General features: G+C 40.4%; 1 protein-coding gene across 7 annotated transcripts in view; it reads left to right on the top strand.

The window, feature by feature from the left end:
* Nucleotides 1-21,778, top strand: part of atrnl1b (attractin-like 1b) — a 959,007-nt gene that overhangs the window by 259,817 nt on the left and 677,412 nt on the right. For 6 of the 7 annotated variants that reach the window (XR_009446966.1, XR_009446967.1, XM_059653033.1 and 3 more), the window contains exon 19: nucleotides 1,930-2,067. Coding sequence is in view for 5 of the 7 variants with exons in the window: in XM_059653033.1 (XP_059509016.1) it covers nucleotides 1,930-2,067 (138 nt within the window). In the remaining 2 variants the exon portion in view is untranslated. Of the gene's footprint in view, nucleotides 1-1,929; nucleotides 2,068-6,046; nucleotides 6,142-21,778 lie in introns of those variants that run through there. The other variant, XM_059653037.1, reaches the window with a different exon arrangement.

Below are 21,778 nucleotides of genomic sequence, written 5' to 3'. Positions count from 1 at the left end.
TCAGCATTTTCCAAAAGTGCAATAAGTGTCACTTTGATGGACAAAGCATGAAAACACTATTACCTGTAAATTCTCAGTCACAATCCTTCCTGACTTAGGGGAAGTCGATGGCTTCGTGGTTTCTAGTCTATTAATCCCGAGTGCCAGGTGATATTCTCAGGACTCAAGTTTGACTCCTGCCATGGCCGATAATAGAATTTGAATTTAATAAAAATCTAGAATTAAAAGTCTAATGATGTCACAAAATCATTGTTGATTGTCAGGGAAAACCCATCTGGTTCACTGATGCCTGGTCCTGGGAGGGGATCTGTCCACCTTCGGTGCCAACACGGAGTGGAGCTGAATGAACACAGCAGGTCAGGCAGCATCAGAGGAGTAGAAAAGTTCATGTTTTCGGTCAGGATCCTTCATCAGAACTTGATATCTTAAACTGCCATCCTCACCTGGACTGGGCCACATGTGACTCCAGACCTGGACAATGTGGTTAACTCTCAACTGCCCTCTGGGCAATTAAGGATCGGTAATGAATGCTGGCCTAGTCAGCGATGATCACATCCTACTGACCTAGGCTCCATTTCAATGTGATCTAACATGGTGTGACATAACTGGTTTCATCCATACTCAATAAGTATTTTAAGAGTAAAGTTTGTAGAAAATTATAATTAGCTGTTTACTCCAGAGCCCTATCTTGTAAATTTTTATCACTTTATTTCATTACCAGCCTACTTCAACTTTGCAAACATTCCCTGATTCTTGAGGATCATCAGCATCTCATAAATCTCATTTGTGTATCTCTTGGTATGCTATGAGAACTGTTATCAGTTCCTGTGGATTGCAATTAGAGTCTTTCCAAAGTGTCTTAGGACCTGAACTTTGGTTCATTGAGGTCTACTTGAATGCTTTCAGTTACAGAGCAGATATTGCCAGCTCCTTTACTGATAACTTGAGGAATGTGATCAGTATGTGTGCTACCAATTTTATCTTGTATGTGAGACACAAGTTGGATGAAAACTCATGTTTACAGGATCATATGTTAAACAACATTTCTCACAGTGCTTTGAACGGAAGGCATTTTGAATACAAGACCTGTTTCGGCCATGTAATGAAAGCTGAACATGTCATCTGTTTGCTTAGAGCTCTAGCAGAATTATTGATATTGTTTCATGGAAAATAATTTTGTTTTAACTTTGCTTGTGTGGGTGTTCTTTGAATATTAACTGGAACATTGCCTGGAGTAAATTGCCAACCAGTTAAAATAATTTACATGTTGACATATTAACATTTTATTGGAACATTTGTAATATTCTGCTCTCTGATAATGCTTGCAGATGCAATAAAAACTTTCATTTATGTAATATCTTTCATATTATGAGACCTACTTAGGCATTTCACTGGAACTTTATACAAGGAAGTATGATACCTCATATTTCTTGTCCCATGATTGTTTTTCTACCTTAAAACAAAATTTTTGGAAGTCTAAATAAAATGTCGACCATGTAAATAGAAACCATTGATAGTCGCTCTGATCCAAAATAAAGAGCAATCATGAAATGGCAGCTTTGAGTTTTTAAATAAATTGACTTAAGTATCTCATAAGTAAATTTTACAAGCTTGATGCACTAGGTGCCTTTTTCCTAATTTTGAACTATAGTTTGCTGAGCACATATTCAAAATATTGTTACATTGTGGTGGAGAATGAGTCAAGAAGACTCTGCAAATTGTCTTCATCAGCCATTTAGGTTCAGATTTCTGTGTATTATATGTGAAATTTAATGGTCAAATTATTCAGCCAAGTTAACTACATATATGACAACATGCATGAATATTAAAATTGACTGGGAATGTGAAGGATAAAATGTTGCCTCAGTAATGTCTTGTTTGAATTTATTCTAAGAAGAAAACTCACAGCACATGCACTTTTTTTTATAGCTTGTCAATGTAATGGTCACAGCACATGTATCAACGGCAGTATTTGTGAACAATGTAAGAATCTGACTGTTGGAAAGCAATGTGAAGCTTGCATGCAGGGATACTACGGAGATCCAATTAATGGTGGCAGATGTCAATGTAAGTACTTGTTCAAATATGTTGAAGTGTTTAATATAAAATCATTTGTATACTTTCCACAATGTTAATCTATTGAGGAAAACAATAGATATAATAAACGGAAGTTTTGTCTGTTTTATATTAGTAAACATCATTAGTCATTTTCAGTAAAATTGTAATAAGGTTATGGTTTATTCTTGGTAGTTGCAAGCACCTAGCATAGACAGGAATAATGCAATATCTACCCCTGTGCCACTGTGGATGAATCACCTTTTTACTTTGGCAGCTCCTGAAAGGAAAAGCTACTGTGTCCTATAGAATGGTTTACATAGAACATTACAGCACAGTACAGGCCCTTCGGCCCTCGATGTTGTGCCGACCTGTCATACCGATCTCAAGCCCATCTAACCTACACTATTCCATGTATGTCCATATGCTTGTCCAATGACGACTTAAACGTACCTAAAGTTGGCGAATCTACTACCGTTGCAGGCAAAGCGTTCCATTCCCTTACTACTCTCTGAGTAAAGAAACCACCTCTGACATCTGTCCTATATCTTTCACCCCTCAATTTAAAGCTATGCCCCCTCGTGCGCGCTGTCACCATCCTAGGAAAAAGGCTCTCCCTATCCACCCTATCTAACCCTCTGATTATTTTATATGTTTCAATTAAGTCACCTCTCAACCTTCTTCTCTCTAATGAAAACAGCCTCAAGCCCCTCAGCCTTTGCTCATACGACCTTCCTTCCATTCCAGGCAACATCCTAGTAATTCCCCTCTGCACCTTTTCCAAAGCTTCCACATCCTTCTTATAATGCTGTGACCAGAACTGTACACAATACTCCAAGTGCGGCCGCACCAGAGTTTTGTACAGCTTCACCATAACCTCTTGGTTCCGGAACTCGATCCCTCTATTAATAAAAGCTAAAACACTATATGCCTTCTTAACAGCCCTGTCAACCTGGGTGGCAACTTTCAAGGATCTGTGTACATGGACACCGAGATCTCTCTGCTCATCTACACTGCTAAGAATCTTACATTAGCCCAGTACTTTGCCTTCTGGTTACTCCTACCAAAGTGCATCACCTCACACTTGCCTGCATTAAACTCCATTTGCCACCTCTCAGCCCAGCTCTGCAGCTTATCTATGTCTCTCTGCAACCTACAGCATCCTTCGTCACTATCCACAACTCTACCGACCTTAGTGTCGTCTGCAAATTTACTAACCCATCCTTCTACGCCCTCATCCAGGGCATTTATAAAAATGACAAACAGCAGTGGACCCAACACCGACCCTTGCAGTACACCACTAGTAACTGGTCTCCAGGATGAACATTTCCCATCAACTACCACCCTCTGTCTGCTTTCAGCAAGCCAATTTCCGATCCAAACTGCTATATCTTGCACAATTCCATTCCTCTGCACTTTGTAAAATAGCCTATTGTGGGGAACCTTATCGAACGCCTTGCTGGAATCCATATACACCACATCAAACAGTTTACTCTCATTTACCTGTTTGGTCACCTTCTCAAAGAACTCAATAAGGTTTGTGAGGCACGACCTTCCCTTCACAAAACCGTGCTGACTATCCCTAATCAATTTATTCTTTTCCAGATGATTATAAATCCTATCCCTTATAACCTTTCCCAACACTTTACCAACAACTGAGGTAAGGCTCACTGGTCTATAATTACCAGGGTTGTCTCTACTCCCCTTCTTGAACAGGGGAACCACATTTGCTATCCTCTTTGATTCATATGCTTTTCTAAATTGTTTACACTCTCAAGACAGTTTTGTTTGACCTTACTGTTTGGACTTCAACGCAAAATGGCATATGCCAAATTCGCTTCAGTAAATCTCTGCTTTGGCAGTCAACTAATTAGTGTTGGCTAATGAAATCAAGCAACTCAAATTTTGATTTAATGTATCATTTTCTTCATATGAGGTATTGGTACAGGCTAAGTGTATTATAATTTTATTCATTCGTGGGACGTGGGCATGCTGGCTGGCCAGCATTTATTGTTCATACCAAGTTGCCGTCAAGAAGGTGGTGGTATTGAGCTGCTGCTTTGAACCACTCTAGGCTACATGCTGCTGGTTGATTCACAATGCCATTAATGAGGAAATTCCAGGATTTTGACCCAGCCACAGTGGAAGAGTGATGATATATTTCCAAATCAAGATGATGAGTGTCTTGGAGGGGGAACTTGGAGATAGTGCTTTACCTATGTATCACCTGCCCCTATCCTTCTAGATGGAACTGGTTGTGGGTTTGGAAGGCATTGGCAAAGGATCGTTGAATTCCGACATTGTGTCATGAGATAGTACACCCATCTGCTGAGCATCACTGGTGGAGGGAGTGAATATGATGTCAGGGAAGTGGCTGCTTTGTCCTGGATGGTGTGAAGTTTCTTGACTGTTTTTGGAAGTGCACCCATCCAGGCAAGTGGGCGGTATTCCATCACATTCTTTACTTATGCCTTGTAGATGATGGACAGGTTTTAGGGAGTCAGGAGGTGAGTTACTCACCGCAGTATTCCTAGACTCTGACCAGCTTTTGGTGAGTCCTGTTCAGTTTCTGGTCAATGATAAACCCCAGAATGTTGATATTGGGGGACTCTGTGATTGTAAAATCATTGAATGTCAATGGCAGTGGATAAATGGACAACGACTGTCTCCAGTAAGAGTCAGACATGTGTGTGGCACAAATTTTCTTGCCACTTGTCAGCCTAAGCCTGGATACTGTCCAGATCTTGTTGCATTTGAACATAGATAATGGGAACTGCAGATGCTGGAGAATCCAAGATAAAATGTGAGGCTGGATGAACACAGCAGGCCAAGCAGCATCTCAGGAGCACAAAAGCTGATGTTTCGGGCCTAGACCCTTCATCAGAGAGGGGGATGGGGTGAGGGTTCTGGAATAAATAGGGAGAGGGGGGGAGGCGGACCGAAGATGGAGAGAAAAGATAGGTGGAGAGAGTATAGGTGGGGAGGTAGGGAGGGGATAGGTCAGTCCAGGGAAGACGGACAGGTCAAGGAGGTGGGATGAGGTTAGTAGGTAGATGGGGGTGCGGCTTGGGGTGGGAAGAAGGGATGGGTGAGAGGAAGAACAGGTTCGGCAAGCAGAGACAGGTTGGACTGGTTTTGGGATGCAGTGGGTGGAGGGGAAGAGCTGGGCTGGTTGTGTGGTGCAGTGGGGGGAGGGGATGAATTGGGCTGGTTTTGGGATGCGGTGGGGGAAGGGGAGATTTTGAAGCTGGCGAAGTCCACATTGATACCATTAGGCTGCCGGGTTCCCAAGCGGAATATGAGTTGCTGTTCCTGCAACCTTTGGGTGGCATCATTGTGGCACTGCAGGAGGCCCATGATGGACATGTCATCTAAAGAATGGGAGGGGGAGTGGAAATGGTTGGCGACTGGGAGGTGACAGTTCGCAACAAACAACTGCACCACAACTGCAGGAACAGCAACTCATATTCCGCCTGAAAACCCTGCAGCCTAATGGTATCAATGTGGACTTCGCCAGCTTCAAAATCTCCCCTTCCCCCACCGCATCCCTAAACCAGCCCAGTTCGTCCCCTCCCCCCACTGCACCACACAACCGGCCCAGCTCTTCCCCTCCACCCACTGCATCCCAAAACCAGTCCAACCTGTCTCTGCCTCCCTAACCTGTTCTTCCTCTCACCCATCCCTTCTTCCCACCGCAAGCCGCACCCCCATCTACCTACTAACCTCATCCCACCTCCTTGACCTGTCCGTCTTCCCTGGACTGACCTATCCCCTCCCTACCTCCCCACCTAAACTCTCTCCACCTATCTTCTTTTCTCTCCGTCTTCGGTCCGCCTCCCCCTCTCTCCCTATTTATTCCAGAACCCTCACCCCATCCCCCTCTCTGATGAAGGATCTAGGCCCGAAATGTCAGCTTTTGTACTCCTGAGATGCTGCTTGGCCTGCTGTGTTCATCCAGCCTCATATTTTATTATCTTGCATTTGAACATAGATTGCTTCAGTATCTGAGGAGTAATGAATGGTGCTGAACATTATGAAATCATTCTCATTCTGACCTTATGATGGAAGGAAGGTTATTGTTGATGCATCTGAAGATTGTTGGGCTAGGACACCATCCTGAGGAACCCCTCCAGACATCTCCTGAAGGTGAGACAACTGACCTGCTATTCAAGTGTTGATTCTGTTTTTTTTTCTCCCCCCTCTTCCCGTGAAAGCAATGTTTTCTTGTTTCCTCTTCCTGACTCTGTGTGGCTTGGGGTTTTGGTGACTTTGTGTGTTCTGGTTGGTTCATTAACTTTTGTGGTGACCACAAAGTTGTAGGGTTTGAGAATCTACACATGTTCTCAAGTGGATTGTAACATTGTTGATAAATTTCGAAAACAGGATATGTATTTAATACAAGAATAATAATGGAACTCAAATGCAATATTGTAAAAATTCTACCTGATGATTCTAATTCACTACTTATCCTCAAATACTTGCACTGTGCTAAGCTGTTGAACATGTTTAGACCCCAAGTTTTAATTGGAATTAGATTTTCAGAAAGAAAGAGTCTTGACAAACAGATGTGAGAAGTCTTTAAAAAAAGCCTGGAGAAACATTCATTCCCGTCTCCTTTTTGGCTCAAACTGGACATTCCGCAATTACTTTAGGAACAGAAAATTCAGTGATAGCAGCAATGTGAGACTGCCCAGATGCAGGCTAATAATGTCAATCCACAAGTAGAATCTAGATTAAGATTGAGGATAGAGACCTCTTCGGCACTTAAAAGAGATGCCGGGAATTGGGGATGCACAACAGAATTATGAAACTCAAGAATACCCAGAATAGGATCAACAAATGATTCAGTTGCAAACAGGAGTACCGTTATTCAGTGAATTGTCCTAAATGGAACAACAGGATTATTGACTTACCGAATGACTGAGAAGGTTGGAAAGGAGAAGATGGTGATAGTGATCAAGTCGAGGGAATTGGATAAGTTACAAGAATGTTCAGCTTATTCATAAATGTTTCAATTGCAGCATATATGTCCACAATATGTAGAGTTGATTGATTATTTGAAGAATTTTGGAAACAATTTAATGAGGACCAAAGTAATTTGAAGGAATTTCAAGACAAAAATGCTTGAATATTTTAAAATTACATCAGTAGTAAATGTAATGCATGTAAAAATGTATAGGAGAACCTAATTACAACCTACAGTGAGTCTCCCTTTTTTGAGAGACTTAGACAAAGTTGTAGCAATACAATGGAAAAATGCATTAATTCGATGATGGTCTCAATATTAATTGCCAACTTTTGTTGAAATTTCAATTCTTGATTAACAATGGTTGATTGAAATTAGGCAAGGCATTTCCTTGAATCGTGATGACCTATTTTATTGAGTTGAAACTGGCGTAGTATGTTACATTCTTGCAATTGGCATGACAATTGTCTACCAAACACGCAGGAGCAGCTTCTTTCTGGCCATAATCAAACTGCTAAGTGGAGTCAAATAATGTAACCTGTATGCCTCTAGTCTTTTTGATCTGTACATCCTTTGCTTGTTGTGATCTGCCTATACCAGTCGTACCACTACGTTTGGGTACACGTCAATAAAATCAGTCAATCAATCCAAGTTCACTTGCCAACGTCAGCAACCTCTCATACTGTGCAGATGTTATTTTCCTTCACACTGATATTCTTACAAATTCTCCTGATGATGCAAGATTAAAAGCTTCAAAAAAGATTTTTTTTTCAGTAATGCTAAAGAGAAAAGAATAACAGTTGATAAGATAATGGAGAAATCGATAAAGGACTCGACTGGGGACACAGGCTAAATTGCTAACTAAAAATAATGGAAGTATTTGACTGATGAATTTAGGGATATGTCTAAAAATGTTAACATTGTGGTAATGAACATTGTAGCGCAAAGTCATTTCAGTATTGGAATGTTTGAAAGAGATTACGCAGTTGGATGATTTGCTTCATAAAATCCTGGTGGATGGCCAAGTTTTAAATTAACATCTCCCTTGCCACAGGCAGTCTGTGTGAAGAAGTCACAGCAAATGGTTGGTGGCTACATTACATGTTAATTGTTTTTTGGGAGAAATCTGAAAATTCCTTTGGTAATGAGTGATTGTAGTCAGGCTTGTGAATAGTCTATAATTAACTCTGCTTATTCTGAATACTTGAATGCCCTGCAGAACAATCATAAAGACTGAGGTTTCACAGAAAATTCAACAAGCCTTTGTAGATATGGTCACAGAAACAGGCCCTTCAACCCACTGCTGTTTACAAACACCAAACTAAACTCATCCCATTTACCCGCACTTGTTCTATGGTCTGCTATGCCCTGGATTTTGAGTGTCCCTCCAAATGCTTCATAAATGTTGAGAGTATCTCCCTCCATTGTTCTCTCAGAGAATTGGAACATGCTTCTGGGTGATTTTCTTTATTCTCTGATCTCTTCTAAATTACTTACCCCTCACCTTAAACTTGTGTCCTCTAGTGTTAGACACATCTGCCACGTGGAAAAGATTCTCTTGATCTACTGTTTATGCCTCATAATTTTGTATATCAAATCCCACCTCAGCCTCCTCTGCTCTGAAGGAAAAGACAGCCTATTCAATCTCTCCTCATATTTGAGACTTCCACCTCGGGTAACATTGTGGTAAATTTTCTTGCACCCTCTCCCTCACCCTACACAGTCGCACCTTTCCAATCATCCTTTGGTCATCAGATCAATGCAAGAAACATGGCATATTATGTAAGAGAAGAGCAGAAAGAATGGAAAAGTTTAAGGTTGTGATGGAAAATCAGCAATTATACAGAGTGGCAGCTAAGTTGTTAGGCTGCCTTCCTTAGGTTTAATTGGCACTGATGACACATTAAATGAATCTGAAGGGCTGGTTCCTTGTCTTCCAGTCATTTCATTACCATGCTGGGTATCGTCCTCAGTGCAGCCTCAGATGAAGCATCGGTGTGTTTTCCTGCCAGGATTTTAAACTCTGGAGTTCGTTGAGCTGGATTGCCTCACTTCTGACTTTTCCTATGTATTGGAATATATATGGGGTCAACTTCAATGTGTTTATTAATAGCATGCTTCGTGGAGTGCCAGGCTTCTAGGTATTCTCGTGCATGTCCCTGCCTAGCTTATCCCAGGATATTAGTGTTGTCCCAGTTGAAATTGTCGTTCTCCTTGCCCACGTGGGTTGAGATGAGTGAGTATTGGTCGTGTCTTTTTGTGGCCAATTGGTGTTCATGTACCCTTGTTAGTTTCCTTTGTGTTTCCGATGTAGTGTTTCTCACAGTCTCTGCAGGGGATCTCGTAGATGACATTGGTCCTGTCCATAGCGGGGAGTGGGTCTTTAGTTCGGGTGAGCAGTTGTCGTAGGGTTCATGTGGGCTTGTGTGCCACTCTGATGCCCAGCAGTTGTAGGAGTCTTGTGGTGATTTCCGATGTGTTCCTGATGTAGGGTAGTGTGATGAATGTGTCGGGGCATGTAGTATCTTCCTGACGTTTGTGTAGGCATCTTCTGACCCATTTTTTTGGATATCCATTATCCCTGAAAACCTGAAAGAGCTATTCTTCCTCCTCTTGGCATAGTTCTGTGTTGCTGCAGTCTGTTGCCTTTTTAAACAGTGTTCGCACACAGCTTTGTGTGTGCTGGGATGGCTACTGTTGAAGTTCAGTACCTGATCTGTGTGTGTGGCTTTTCTGTGTACTTTCGTTTGCAGTTCTCCATTTGTCTTGCGCTCTACCATGACGTCCAGGAATGGGAGCTGTTTGTTCTTCTCTTCCTCTGTGGTGAATTTTATTCCGATGAGGATGTTGTTTATAAGTTTGTGTGTTTCCTTTAATTTGGTCTGTTTAATGATGACAAAGGTGTTGTCCATATAACATATCCATAGCTTGGGTTGGATTTGCAGAAGAGCCGTCCTTTCTAGCCTATGCATCACTGCCTATGTTACAAGTTCGGAGATGGGTGTCCCGTTGATTTGCTCATATGTTTTGCCGTTGAAAGTGAAGTGGGTGATGAGGCAGAGGTCCAACAGTTTGTGTGTTGTCCTTGGAGATGGTTTCACTGGGGTCTTGTTCTTGTTCTAATAGTGTTGTCATTGTTTCTGTGCTAGTGGTATGTCTATTGATGTAAATAGGGCAGTGACATCAAACAATATCGTCGTCTCCTCCTCATCTATCCTTATGTCTTGAATGGAGTTGGGGAATTCTTGGGCTGAGTGGATAGAGTGGAGTGACTTGTTGACTGGGTGCCTGACTCTACTTTGTCTTTCCTTGGCTAATCTGTGTGATGAAGTGCCTTGTACACATACTATGGGCCTAAGGGGTACTTCTGGCTTGTGCACTTTCGGGAGGCCGTAGAATTGGGATGTGTTGGTTCCTTTGGGTTTCATTCTTAAGAAGTCTGCTTTGTTGATCTGTCCTGTTCATTTAAGTCTTTTTAGACTCGAGGATTTTGTTGCCTAGTTGCAGTGTTGTGTCAGTTTGTACTGGCCGGTACGTGTTCTCATCAGCAAGCAGTGCTTGTGCATTGGAGATCTAGTCCTTTTTATTCAGTATCACTGTCATGCGCTCTTTGTCTGCGAGTAGTATTGTGATGTTCTTGTCCTCCTTTAATCAGTCCAGGGCCTGTCTTTCTGTGTGTTGAGGGTGTTAAGTTTGATCCTTCTGTTTAGTGCTTGGATTACTGCCTGTCTTATTGTTTGTTGTGTTTCTAAATTGTCCCGAAAGTGCACAAGCTGGGAGTACCCCTGAGACCCATAGTCTTCGTACCAGGTACTCCTTTGTAGTTCCTTGGCTAATCTGTGTGATGGAGACTCAGGCATCTTGCCACTCTAAAAGTGTGAAGATTGATGGTTTGAGCATGAAGTAAGTGTTAGAAAGGAAATGGATTTCCAAAAGAAACACAAGCCTTCAATTCTCAGTGATAATGGGAACTGCAGATGCTGGAGAATCCAAGATAATAAAATGTGAGGCTGGATGAACACAGCAGGCCCAGCAGCATCTCGGGAGCACAAAAGCTGACGTTTCGGGCTTAGACCCTTCATCAGAGAGGGGGATGGGGTGAGGGTTCTGGAATAAATAGGGAGAGAGGGGGAGGCGGACCGAAGATGGAGAGAAAAGAAGATAGGTGGAGAGGAGAGTATAGGCGGGGAGGTAGGGAGGGGATAGGTCAGTCCAGGGAAGATGGACAGGTCCTCCTTGAGCGCGTCCTCCTTGACCTGTCCGTCTTCCCTGGACTGACCTATCGCCTCCCTACCTCCCCGCCTATACACTCCTCTCCACCTATCTTCTTTTCTCTCCATCTTCGGCCCGCCTCCCCCTCTCTCCCTATTTATTCCAGAACCCTCACCCCATCCCCCTCTGTGGTGAAGGGTCTAGGCCCGAAACATCAGCTTTTGTGCTCCTTCAATTCTCAGATGGTTGCATAAAATATGTGCCTGTTCCAGGAAATTATTGGACTTCCTCAAAGAGGGGCATGGCTGTATGAAGAGTTAGAGAAGAAGGAAATTGTTCTGAGTTTACAGTTTTGTTTCCTAAATACAGGTAAATGTGGGAGATTGTCATATTCAAAAATACATTCAATGTTTCATTAGGTAAGATGTAAAATAAGAAAATTATTTTGTTTACTTATTAATTATATTTGGTCACTTTAAATCTTTCTTGACTTGAGGTTTTTTTCTTTCAAAGAGAAGAGAGGAATCAGTTAATATAGGAGGCACTTGTGTGTGGGACTCTGGCACCATGGTCATGTCCCAAGCTGTGGTGCAGAAGGTGCAAATTGAAATCTGCCCCCCACCTATTTTGGAGATATGCCTTCGCATATCCAAAAAAATTGAGTTTAAAAAAACTTGTTGCAAGGAGCTATGTGGTGAATGGAGTTAATCCATTATACCCGCTCAATCGAATAATTAAAGGGGAATAGCTAGGATTGGCATGTGAAAGCAGCTGTAAGACTGAGAGGTTGCTAAACTGTATATACATAAAGGGTATCTTGATTTCTGACTCACCAAATGCTTGGACCCAGATAGACATATATTGCAATATGAAGCTTCTAGAACTGTAAAATATCTTGATAAAGTATTTGAAAACCAAACAGAATGAACTAACCTATTACAATCTGATGAAGTTGCCTGCTATCCTTTCTTTTGTTTAATTATTCTTTGTGACAGATATTGTTCAGAGTTTGCAGCAGTTATAACCGACACATGAGTATGACAAACACAGAGAATGCTAGAGAAGCAGAGCGTGTCTGGCAGCATCTGTGGAGAGAAAAAGTGTTAATACTTGAAATCTGGAATGGACTCTTCAGAACTATACATTTCGTTTTAACAATTTTTTGTAACTTGTACACCAGAACACCCAAATCCCTGTATACCTCTGACTATATCTGGAACATGCCTGAATGTTACAGAGGATGTGAAAAGCTTCAGTCGTGGCGTTCAGAGAAAGTAGGATTTGGTTTTATTGTAGTAAATGTGCTAAAGATTTTCATGGTTCACATTTGTATCATTTTGAGAAACTACATTATCTACGTGATATGCACAAGGTAGAGTTTAAAAATAAAATTATCTTTAATAATGTGAAGTGGCCTCTAACATACCTTAAGATCTTCAGGTTCAGTTTTATTTTAGTTGAATTACCTCTTGAACATGGCCAAATATCAGACTTTAAAAAAATTTCCTGAACACAAGCATTCAATACACTAGAGCTGTACAAATCTTCGCTATTTAGAAACTCAAAGTTGTTTTATGTTTATTCATCCAACAATTAAATCAGGTCAACAACGTGAATTATGTTATTAAGGAGAGTTCAAAATTTGTTCTGTTTATGAATTTCTAAGTTTCCAAAATTTTGCAATAAATTTAAATAAGAGGCAGTGTTGCTCAAACTGATAGCAGTATTGTTAATATAAAAGGAAATTGGTGGCCATGCTGAATAATTACTTCTGTGTAAGTATTTCAGAAATCCCAGGGAAACTATTACTGGATCAAGATTCTGCAGAATTATTGGTGAAAAAATAGTAATAATGAAGAAAATAATGCTAGAGGTCAGTAATAAACCTCTGAATTCAGATTCCATTTTAGGAATTTGAAGGAAGTGAGTGAGAACATTTGCAATGCCATAAACATTTAAAGTTTTCTCCACTCAAAACCATTTGTTTTGATTGGAATTTTTAGGCACATCACTCTTTTGTTTAAAAAAAAATGTCTAGAGGGGGCATGTGGTGAGGGGCGCAGGGAATTATAGATCAGTTAGCCAAGCCTTTGTTGTCAGGAAGTTGCTGAAATCTACAGTTAAGGGTGGGTAATGAAATACAAGCATAGATATTTCAAAACATTCAATTGGTTTGTTGAGTATAATGGACAGGGGAATATCTGTGAATGTTATTTAGGTGGATTTCCAGGAAGCATTTGATCTAGACCATTATAAGAGAAAGATCTTCATAGGACACGGCTAGCTGAAGCCCGTTGAATTGGCTCGGGATTTGACTGAGTGTCAGGAGACAGAGTTGAGATAGTGGGCACACACACAAATTGGCAGGATGTGAATGTGATTCTTCGTAAGGAGAGACATCATCTGTTGAGAGAGGAATGAAGTTCGTATTTCAGTGCTGTCATCTATACTGGGAGAAGTTAGAAAATATTATGGGTATGAACAAATAAAACAAAGGGGAGAGAGGGAAGTAGAACAAAAGAGAGGACCTGTGATATGGTGAATGCCAGAAGATATTAAATGACAAAAGGTTCAGACTGCAACGCATGAGTGAGTGGTAATAAGCCACTAGGAAGAAAAGAATGTGACGAGGAGGTAGGATTGTCATCAAGCTTTCTGGCAAGGCTTTTCTTTCATGGTTTGTCCTGCAAACAGACTTCTACTTAGAGCCCAACTACCAATTCTGACACTTTCTCCTGTTTGTGGGTCAACTTCAAATCATTATTTCCAGCATGGTTACTAACCTTTTCTCCTCTATAAAAATTGCTCCTCCCTAGCCTCCAATCCTAAGAAACTTGCTTTTATCTCATTTTCAAAATCCATAAAAGATACTGCACTGGTAGACCCAGTGTTCCTCTGTCTCTGCCCCCGCTCCCGAACTTCCATCTTTTTGAAGACTCCAGGTATTTGAAATTACTTAAATCTTCACCCATAATCTTTACACGTTCACTTTGATCCCATTCCCTAGGCTTAAACAGGCAGTCCATAAATTGGCCTAGACAAAATGGGCAGAGTGGCTTCTTTCTACACCATAAATCCTTGTACATTTTCACTGATTTCTTCCTATGTCAACGTTTTCTTTTCTCTTTCCCAGTTTGTTTTCTCCCTCACTTTTATCCAGAAAATTTCTGACACCTTTTGTCACATTTAACATTTCTAGTTTCCTTGGAAAAACACTCCTGATAAACATTTACAGGTGGTGGGAACACCACAACCTTCACGTTACCCTCTCTAGTGGTATTGTGGGTCAAGGCATAGCAGGTGGACTGCAGCAGTTCAAGAGAGCGCTCACCACTCCTCCTCATGGGCAACTAAGGATGCTGGCCATCCAGCAATGCCCACATCCCACAAAAAATTAAAAGCACAATCCATATACACCAGAAACACTGTCTCTCACGGTTTGAAAAGAAATCAACTTGGCTGCAGAAAAACCTACAAGTTGATCATTAAATCCTTCAGACAAACAGATCAAAACCTACATAGCTCAAACTCCGATCTAAACTCTAAAATAAATGAAATTAAAGTATATAGTTATCACACGTATCATCACAGTGCGGGGGCGATCACATTATAGAATAATGTTTCAGTCTAACATGGAGCTCAGCAGTAAGTACAGAGTAAGACTCAGTGTACGCTCATTGCCCTATCAGAATTGTTGCTAGACAAATCTTTTAGATTGGTTAGTTTAACTGCTCTTTTCTTGTACAAAGGACAAATAACTACCTCTACCCCAATCTCCTCAGCGATCCTGAAACCAACTACAATTGAAAAAATTTCAGCTGAAGCCCGCACCACCTACAAAATCCAAAAAGAAATACAATGCAAGGTGAGTTCAGATGCGTTTGAAAGTAGGGAAACAGCTGAACTCACGTTTTGAACTCACCCCAAGGAGAAACTGTGACCCTGTAATGAGTTACATAGCTTAGCTAGAATCTCATTGAATTTCGGAACGGTCTCAAGAGGCTAAATGGCCTGTACATTTTCCTGTGTTAGAACAGTTTTTTCATGAATATAATTAGAAATAGCAGGGAAATTGTACTTTATGGAGAAATTAAAGCAACGTATTGGATAGAATTTTTGACATCTGGTGGAGATGAGATTGAAATCTGGAGCCCTGAAGTATTGTCCATAAGGAGAATTGTGCCATATTCCCCTTCAGGTCTTCACATGTATGCAATTTCAAATATGGATCCTTCGGGGTAGTTTATTAGGAAAATGTAAACTGTTTCCTTTAGTTCAGCAGATGGGAGTGGAGGTGGTCTTCTGGTGGCAGACCAGTAGGGCATATTTCCCTTGGGGATCCGACTACATGCTTTTGGCTGTTTGGCTATCTGTTTGAGGTGTAGCTCCTCTTTGTCTCCCTATGATGATCACCAGCCACATGAGGCCTTTTTAGATTTAGATTTTCTTGCCTTGCCTTTAGAGAGCATCTCAATGATGATAGATCCTGTCAATTTGCACCTACATCAATACCTCCTACCATCTCCTTTGAGATTGTTAATCTGACATTGCTGGAGGGCCTTCTGTTAATCCTGTAGCCTGGTGAGCCCTTAGCCATTTTTCATTTGATGATGGGCACTCTCCCTGTGCATGAATTACCCATTCCTAAAAAAAAAATTCAATGCAATATTGATATAAGGTTGAGATCTGTACATTTACCTGTCACCAAGATCTCAGCCCGAAAACTCAAATTCATTACGTTAGTAATAAGCCTGAAATCTCCCAGAAGAAATATATTTATGGAGCTTTCTAATAAAGAGATGGTTACTAATTTTTAGAAGTGCAGCAGAGAGAAGTAAAGTGAATATCTGAAAACTTGAGTGTTATAACATTCATTGAGCAGGTTTTTCTGTGGATGCCTCTTTTTAGAAATTTGTCAGTGAAAAGATAGAACTGTGTGAACTGGAGCAAAAATTTGAGGAGAGGGGCAAAAGGTACACTAAACCAACAACTTCACCTAATTGCTTGAAATAGCAGCAAAGTCCATGTTTAGCTTTAGACTAGTTCAATGCTGGAAATAATTACATATAGGATTCTGAGATTTCAGTGTTCAGTTTTTCATTCTTTTTTCATTTGCAGCAAATTGGACATTATATTTGTGATGTAATTTTCTTTCTGTCAAGCAAAAATTGCAGCAATTTAGTCAAAGTGAAAAGATTAAATTTTGACATTGCTTTATATTCACGATAGGAATACACATTGAGGGTATAAAACTACAGTGGAGGGCTATGGGGCATTGGAAATAATACATGTTGACCATTTTTGATGCTGAAACTGCTTTCACAATGTTCAGTGTTGAAAGCAGGGAGGAAAATGGGCGAGTGAATTTCTATATTCCACAGAAAATACAGAAAGTTGAATTCGTATATGAATAATGAGCAAGTATGCAGTAAGTTAGTGGGTTTCGAAAACAATGTAGCTGCCCACCCTCCAAGTTTGCGTTCAACTGACGAGGCACTAATGAGATCTAGATGGTGTATATTTTTCTAAAAATGTTTGCTAACTCTTTCCATTGATCTGATTTACGTGCTGTAAAGCTGAGCCACTTGTACAGAGTACTTAACTTGTCTAATACGAACATAAGCTGGGACTTATTTCATTGGAGCGTAGGATATAGAGAGGTGACTTTAAAAAGTTTAAGGTGAATGGCAGATGTCTTTTCCCGAAGGTGGGGCATTTCAAGACTAGGAGTCATATTTTTAAGGTGAGAGGAGAAAGACTTTTAAACACACGGTGGACAATTTTTTTTACCTAAAATGTGGTTCGTGTGTAGAATGAACTTCCAGAGGGAAGTGGTAGATGTGGGTACAGTTACAGCGTTTAAAAAAAAAAGGATAAGCACTTGAATAAGAAATGTTTGGAATAATATGGGCCAAGTGCAAGCAGGTGAGAATGGTTTGGTTTAGTTTAGGGTTATGGTCAGCATGGGCTGTTGGACTGAAGGGTCTATTTCTGTGCTGTATGACTCTATAACAGAAGTAGTAGGAGCAGGAGTAGGCATTTCAGTCCCTCAAGCCTGATTTGCCCTTTGATACAAATGTGGCTGATCTCATCTTGGCCTCAGCTTCACTGACCTGTTAGTGATTTCACAAGGTGTTTGTAGGGTGTTACATTGAGGACTGCCACACTTGCATTGAGAGGATGAAAATTGATCTGACGGGTTACGTTGCAAGTGAACCAAAAAGAAAAGTAACAAAAGTAATAGGGCTGTGTAATAAAACAAATGAAATCACTTGAGTCTGATATGACTTCTCTAGTATCGAGGGGGCTGGCAAATCATGGTTTACATGCTATTGACAAAGGGAGTAGGAGGAGTGACTCGAAGAGATTGTGAGTGCGCCCAGAGCAAAAGACAAAAGGAATGCTGATGGTGATAAAGAACATAGATATGTAAATTGGGTGAAAGTGTGGAATGTGAAAAGGACAAATGGATCAACTGCTGAAAGCAAAGCCAAGAAGATGCAACCAAGGGATGGTGAGGGGATGAAAGAAAAGTGGAGGGCAGAGGTCATGCTCTGAAGTTGTGAAACTCCAATATTGAGTCCTAGAGGCTGTCAAGTGCTCAAGTTTCTCTTGCTTCCATTCAGTATAATTAGAACATTAGTAGGCGCAGGATAAGTATGTTATCATGGGAGATGATGGTATGACATTTTGAGTGATGGAGGAGTGGACCAAGGAGGCACTGTGGGAATGGGCTTGCAGAAGGCTGATAGCAAAGGGAGGGGAAGATCTTTTTGTGCTGCTAGAGTTGGTGGAAATGTCAGAGGATGATCATTTGAAGATGGAAGTTGGTGGGTGGAAAGTATGAACAGTGGAAAACCTATCATACGGGAGTGGGGAACGTGGAAGAGACGAGATGAGGGCAGCAGTGCAGGACACTGCTCAGGGCCTTGACAACCATGCTAGGAAGATTTGTTGTTTGAAGAACATAAGGATCAGTTGGAGGCACCCCAGTGGAAGGTGGCAACGTTGGAACAGATGTGATAGAGAAACGGAAAAGAAATGGGTTCCTTGCAGAAAGCTAGTAGGTGTGAGGAGATGTAATCAAGATAAATCTGGGAGACGGTGGGTTTGTAATGGAAATTGAAGGACAGTCTGTCCCCATAAATGGAAACAGTGAAGTCAAGGGAAGGAGGGCAGAGTCAAGAATGGCTCAGGTGAAGATGAAAGAAGGATGGAAACTGGAAGCAAAGATGATTAACTTCTTCCAATTCTGGATGACAGCAGGAAGTGGCACTAATGACGTAATTGACATATTAGAAAGATGAGGGTGAGGGTTTCGATTAAGACTGGAACAAGCAATGCTTCCCATACTGCACAAAGAAACAATAACTGAAATCCATGCTAATGCTAATGCCCATGCCATTCCTTTGATTTGGAGAAAATGAGGTGAATTGCAGGAAAAGTTGCTCAAAGTGAGAATGAACTCAGCTAGGTGAAGAGGCTGGTTGTGGGGACTGTTTGGGCATTTATTCAACGATGAAACTGAGAACCTCAGGTCATCTTGTGGTTGGATAGATCTGTAGATTTGTTTGCACATCCATGAAGAGAATGTCATCTGAGGTGAGAAACTGGAAACTAGGGAGCTGAGCACCCTCTCAATCTGTTCCGCTTGCTGCTGCTCCTCTGTTAACATTGTTTTTGCAGCTCCTTTAATTTCTGAAGAGGTTTTGTATTCTATTTTAAGCCTTAACATTGTTTTCTCTCCCAAAGTTGCTACCAGACCTGATGAGTTTTTCCAGCTGTTTCTATTTCAGGTTTTCAATTTATTTTGTATTTAATTTTCAATAAAACTACTCCAAGCTTTATTATTCCTAATTATGGGAAAATATATTTGAGACTTGAAAATGTGCCTTTAGTGAACTGATTCTTCATTGTGTAGTATAGAATATGAATAGTTTCAAATCAGTTGAATTTAAAAATTGAATCCAATATTTTTTTGCATGAACTGTAAAATGAAAATTTACTCCCAATTTTAGCTGTCTTTTTTAAGAACAAGGTAGAAAAAGTGCTGAACACATGCTATTACCTTAATACCGTGTCAAAACTTGACTATAACCACGGTTCCCTTTTACTTTCTAATTCTGCCAAGCTCTCTCTCTCTCTCAATCTACTCTTGCCCTTTGCGCTTTTGTCCGCTGCATGCTTTCTCTCCTCTTGCTCTTGCCCTCTGCCTATCGCCCTCTGCTGTCTTACCATCCATGCTGTCTTGCTGCTTATTAAGTCTGTGCACATACACAAATTAATACAAAGGAACCCCACTTAAGCCCATCTCCATTGTGATGTTGGGATTCTTGGGATGTTTCATACAGAATCTTGTCAAAATAACCGGTAATCTGGAACCAACACAAGCAATTTATCACACTACTTGGATTAATGGCCCATTCTCCAGACTTGTGGTTTCAACCAAAAAATCATCTCCAGCATCTGCAGTTCCCATTATCACATCATGCTGCAGTGTTGTTTTTAGCTTTTGATCTGCAAGCTACACGGATAATCCAAATTCTTGATTGTGATAATTGTAGATCTCTACCTACCAAAATCTCAAAACTTGGTGATCCATTAATTATGTTTTCACATTTCTTCTGCTGCTCTTATATATACACACACGTTCATGGATTGTAATTATCCCAACCTGTTTACCAGTTTCTAAACCAGGCTTTTCCATTTATCTACACTTACTTTCTGTTCACTTATGTCTATGTTTTTTACATCAATGTGTAGAATGTGCAAGAAACCCATGTGAATTGCATTTTGTATGTTAATACCTCATGCTAATCCGCAATCCCAAAACTAAAAGTTATTTTTAGACACTAAAATATGAATTCAAATATTTACAACAATATTCTGTATCTGAACCTGCAGTCTGAAGAAAAATAATTTGAAGAACTTTAGTGATGCTTGCTATGTTCACAATGAATAATGAAAATGTCTGTGTATTGGTTTTTAAAGATTTCAATTAGATTTGTTGTGAAAATGGTGTTTAAATAGGATGAAGGACTGTTTTCAGTTATCTCACCCAAGAATCTGACACTTTATGAATGCAGCTGGTATTAAATACCCTGCACAAGTATGTTTGAGTTATGTTTTAGTAGCTAAGATTTACAGTGTCTAGTATTGACAGTTGGCCAATGGATTGAGCTTTGTGCTGCCTTAAATGACTTCAAATAGCTCTTCTATTTCCAGAAGTTGTCAGATGATTTTTGTGCCACCAATAGTAAAATGCTTGTGCTTTGATTTAATGAAGCAGTTTTATTCTTTTGGGAATACATTGAATTTAATAACCATATAGAAATTGTGATCTTTTGTTCAAAAAAAAGGAACTGGAATAGAAGTAGGTGTCATCGTTCTTAGGTTGTTTAATGATTTCTTAAACGAGAATCAAATTAATTGGTTTGCTTTTTGTGTTTAATATGTGCATGATATTAGCAGACACTCTGCAATTTCTTTAAAAGCATTGACTCACCCAAATGATATAAATTGATTTGTCTTTCAACAGGTTTAATTAACAAATATATCTTTCATCAATGAACTCTAGTTCTCAAAACAAGCCACTATAACTTGGTCACTGTGACAAGAACAGTATGATGATTGAGAAGAAATTCTTATACTGTTGGTAGCTAGGACAAGTTCTTGTTGATATTGTTTGATTGACATAGATTTAACATTAAGTATTTGCTTTTGTTATCATGGCTAATACTTATAGCTGCACATTTCTGTACACTACGGGGCAACTTAGCATGGCCAGTGCACTTAGCCTGCATATTTTTGGACTGTAGGCGGAAACCAGAGCACATGGAAGAAACCCACTCCAGCAGGGGAGAACATGCAAATTCCATATATTTGCCCAAGGCTGGAATTGAACTTGGTCCCTGGTGCTGAGGTACCAGTGCTAACACTGAGCTACCGTGCCATCCCTATCTATCCTTGCCTTAAATATGCGAAAGCCCTGCCACCGATGCTCTTGAAAGAAAGGTTCTAAACACCAACTGTTCTTGAAGGAAAAAAAATTCTTGTCTTCTCCTTAAATAGGTGATCTGTTATTTTTAAATGTTATCCCCAAGTTTTAGTCTTTACTACAAGGGCAAACATCCTTTCAGCGTCCAGCCTGTAAAGTCCGCTCAGGATCTTGGTTTTCAATTAGCACACTTCTGAACTGCAGTGATATAGGCCAGGTAATCTAACCTTTCTTTGTAATGTATCGCCATTTAACCTAGGAATCAGTTGACTGAAGTTCTCTGAACTGCCTCTACCACATTTATATTCATTCTCAACTAAGGAAACCAGAACTGAATGCAGCATTTGAGATGTGGTTTCACTATGCCCTACAGTATCCTAACAAAAACCCTTACTTTTATATTCCATTCTCCTTGCAATAAATGACAACATTCCATTTGCCACCTTAGTATGCATGGAAAGCAAGAGATTAACTATTTGTAACTCATGTACCAGTGAACTTCAATCCCTCTGTGTCTCAGAATTCTGTGGACTCCCTCTTTTTTAAAA

The sequence above is a fragment of the Stegostoma tigrinum genome, chromosome 20 (assembly GCF_030684315.1).
Source record: "Stegostoma tigrinum isolate sSteTig4 chromosome 20, sSteTig4.hap1, whole genome shotgun sequence".
Lineage (NCBI taxonomy): Eukaryota > Metazoa > Chordata > Chondrichthyes > Orectolobiformes > Stegostomatidae > Stegostoma > Stegostoma tigrinum.
Note: the sequence above shows the minus strand (reverse complement) of the source record. Positions and strands in the feature narration are given on the sequence as shown.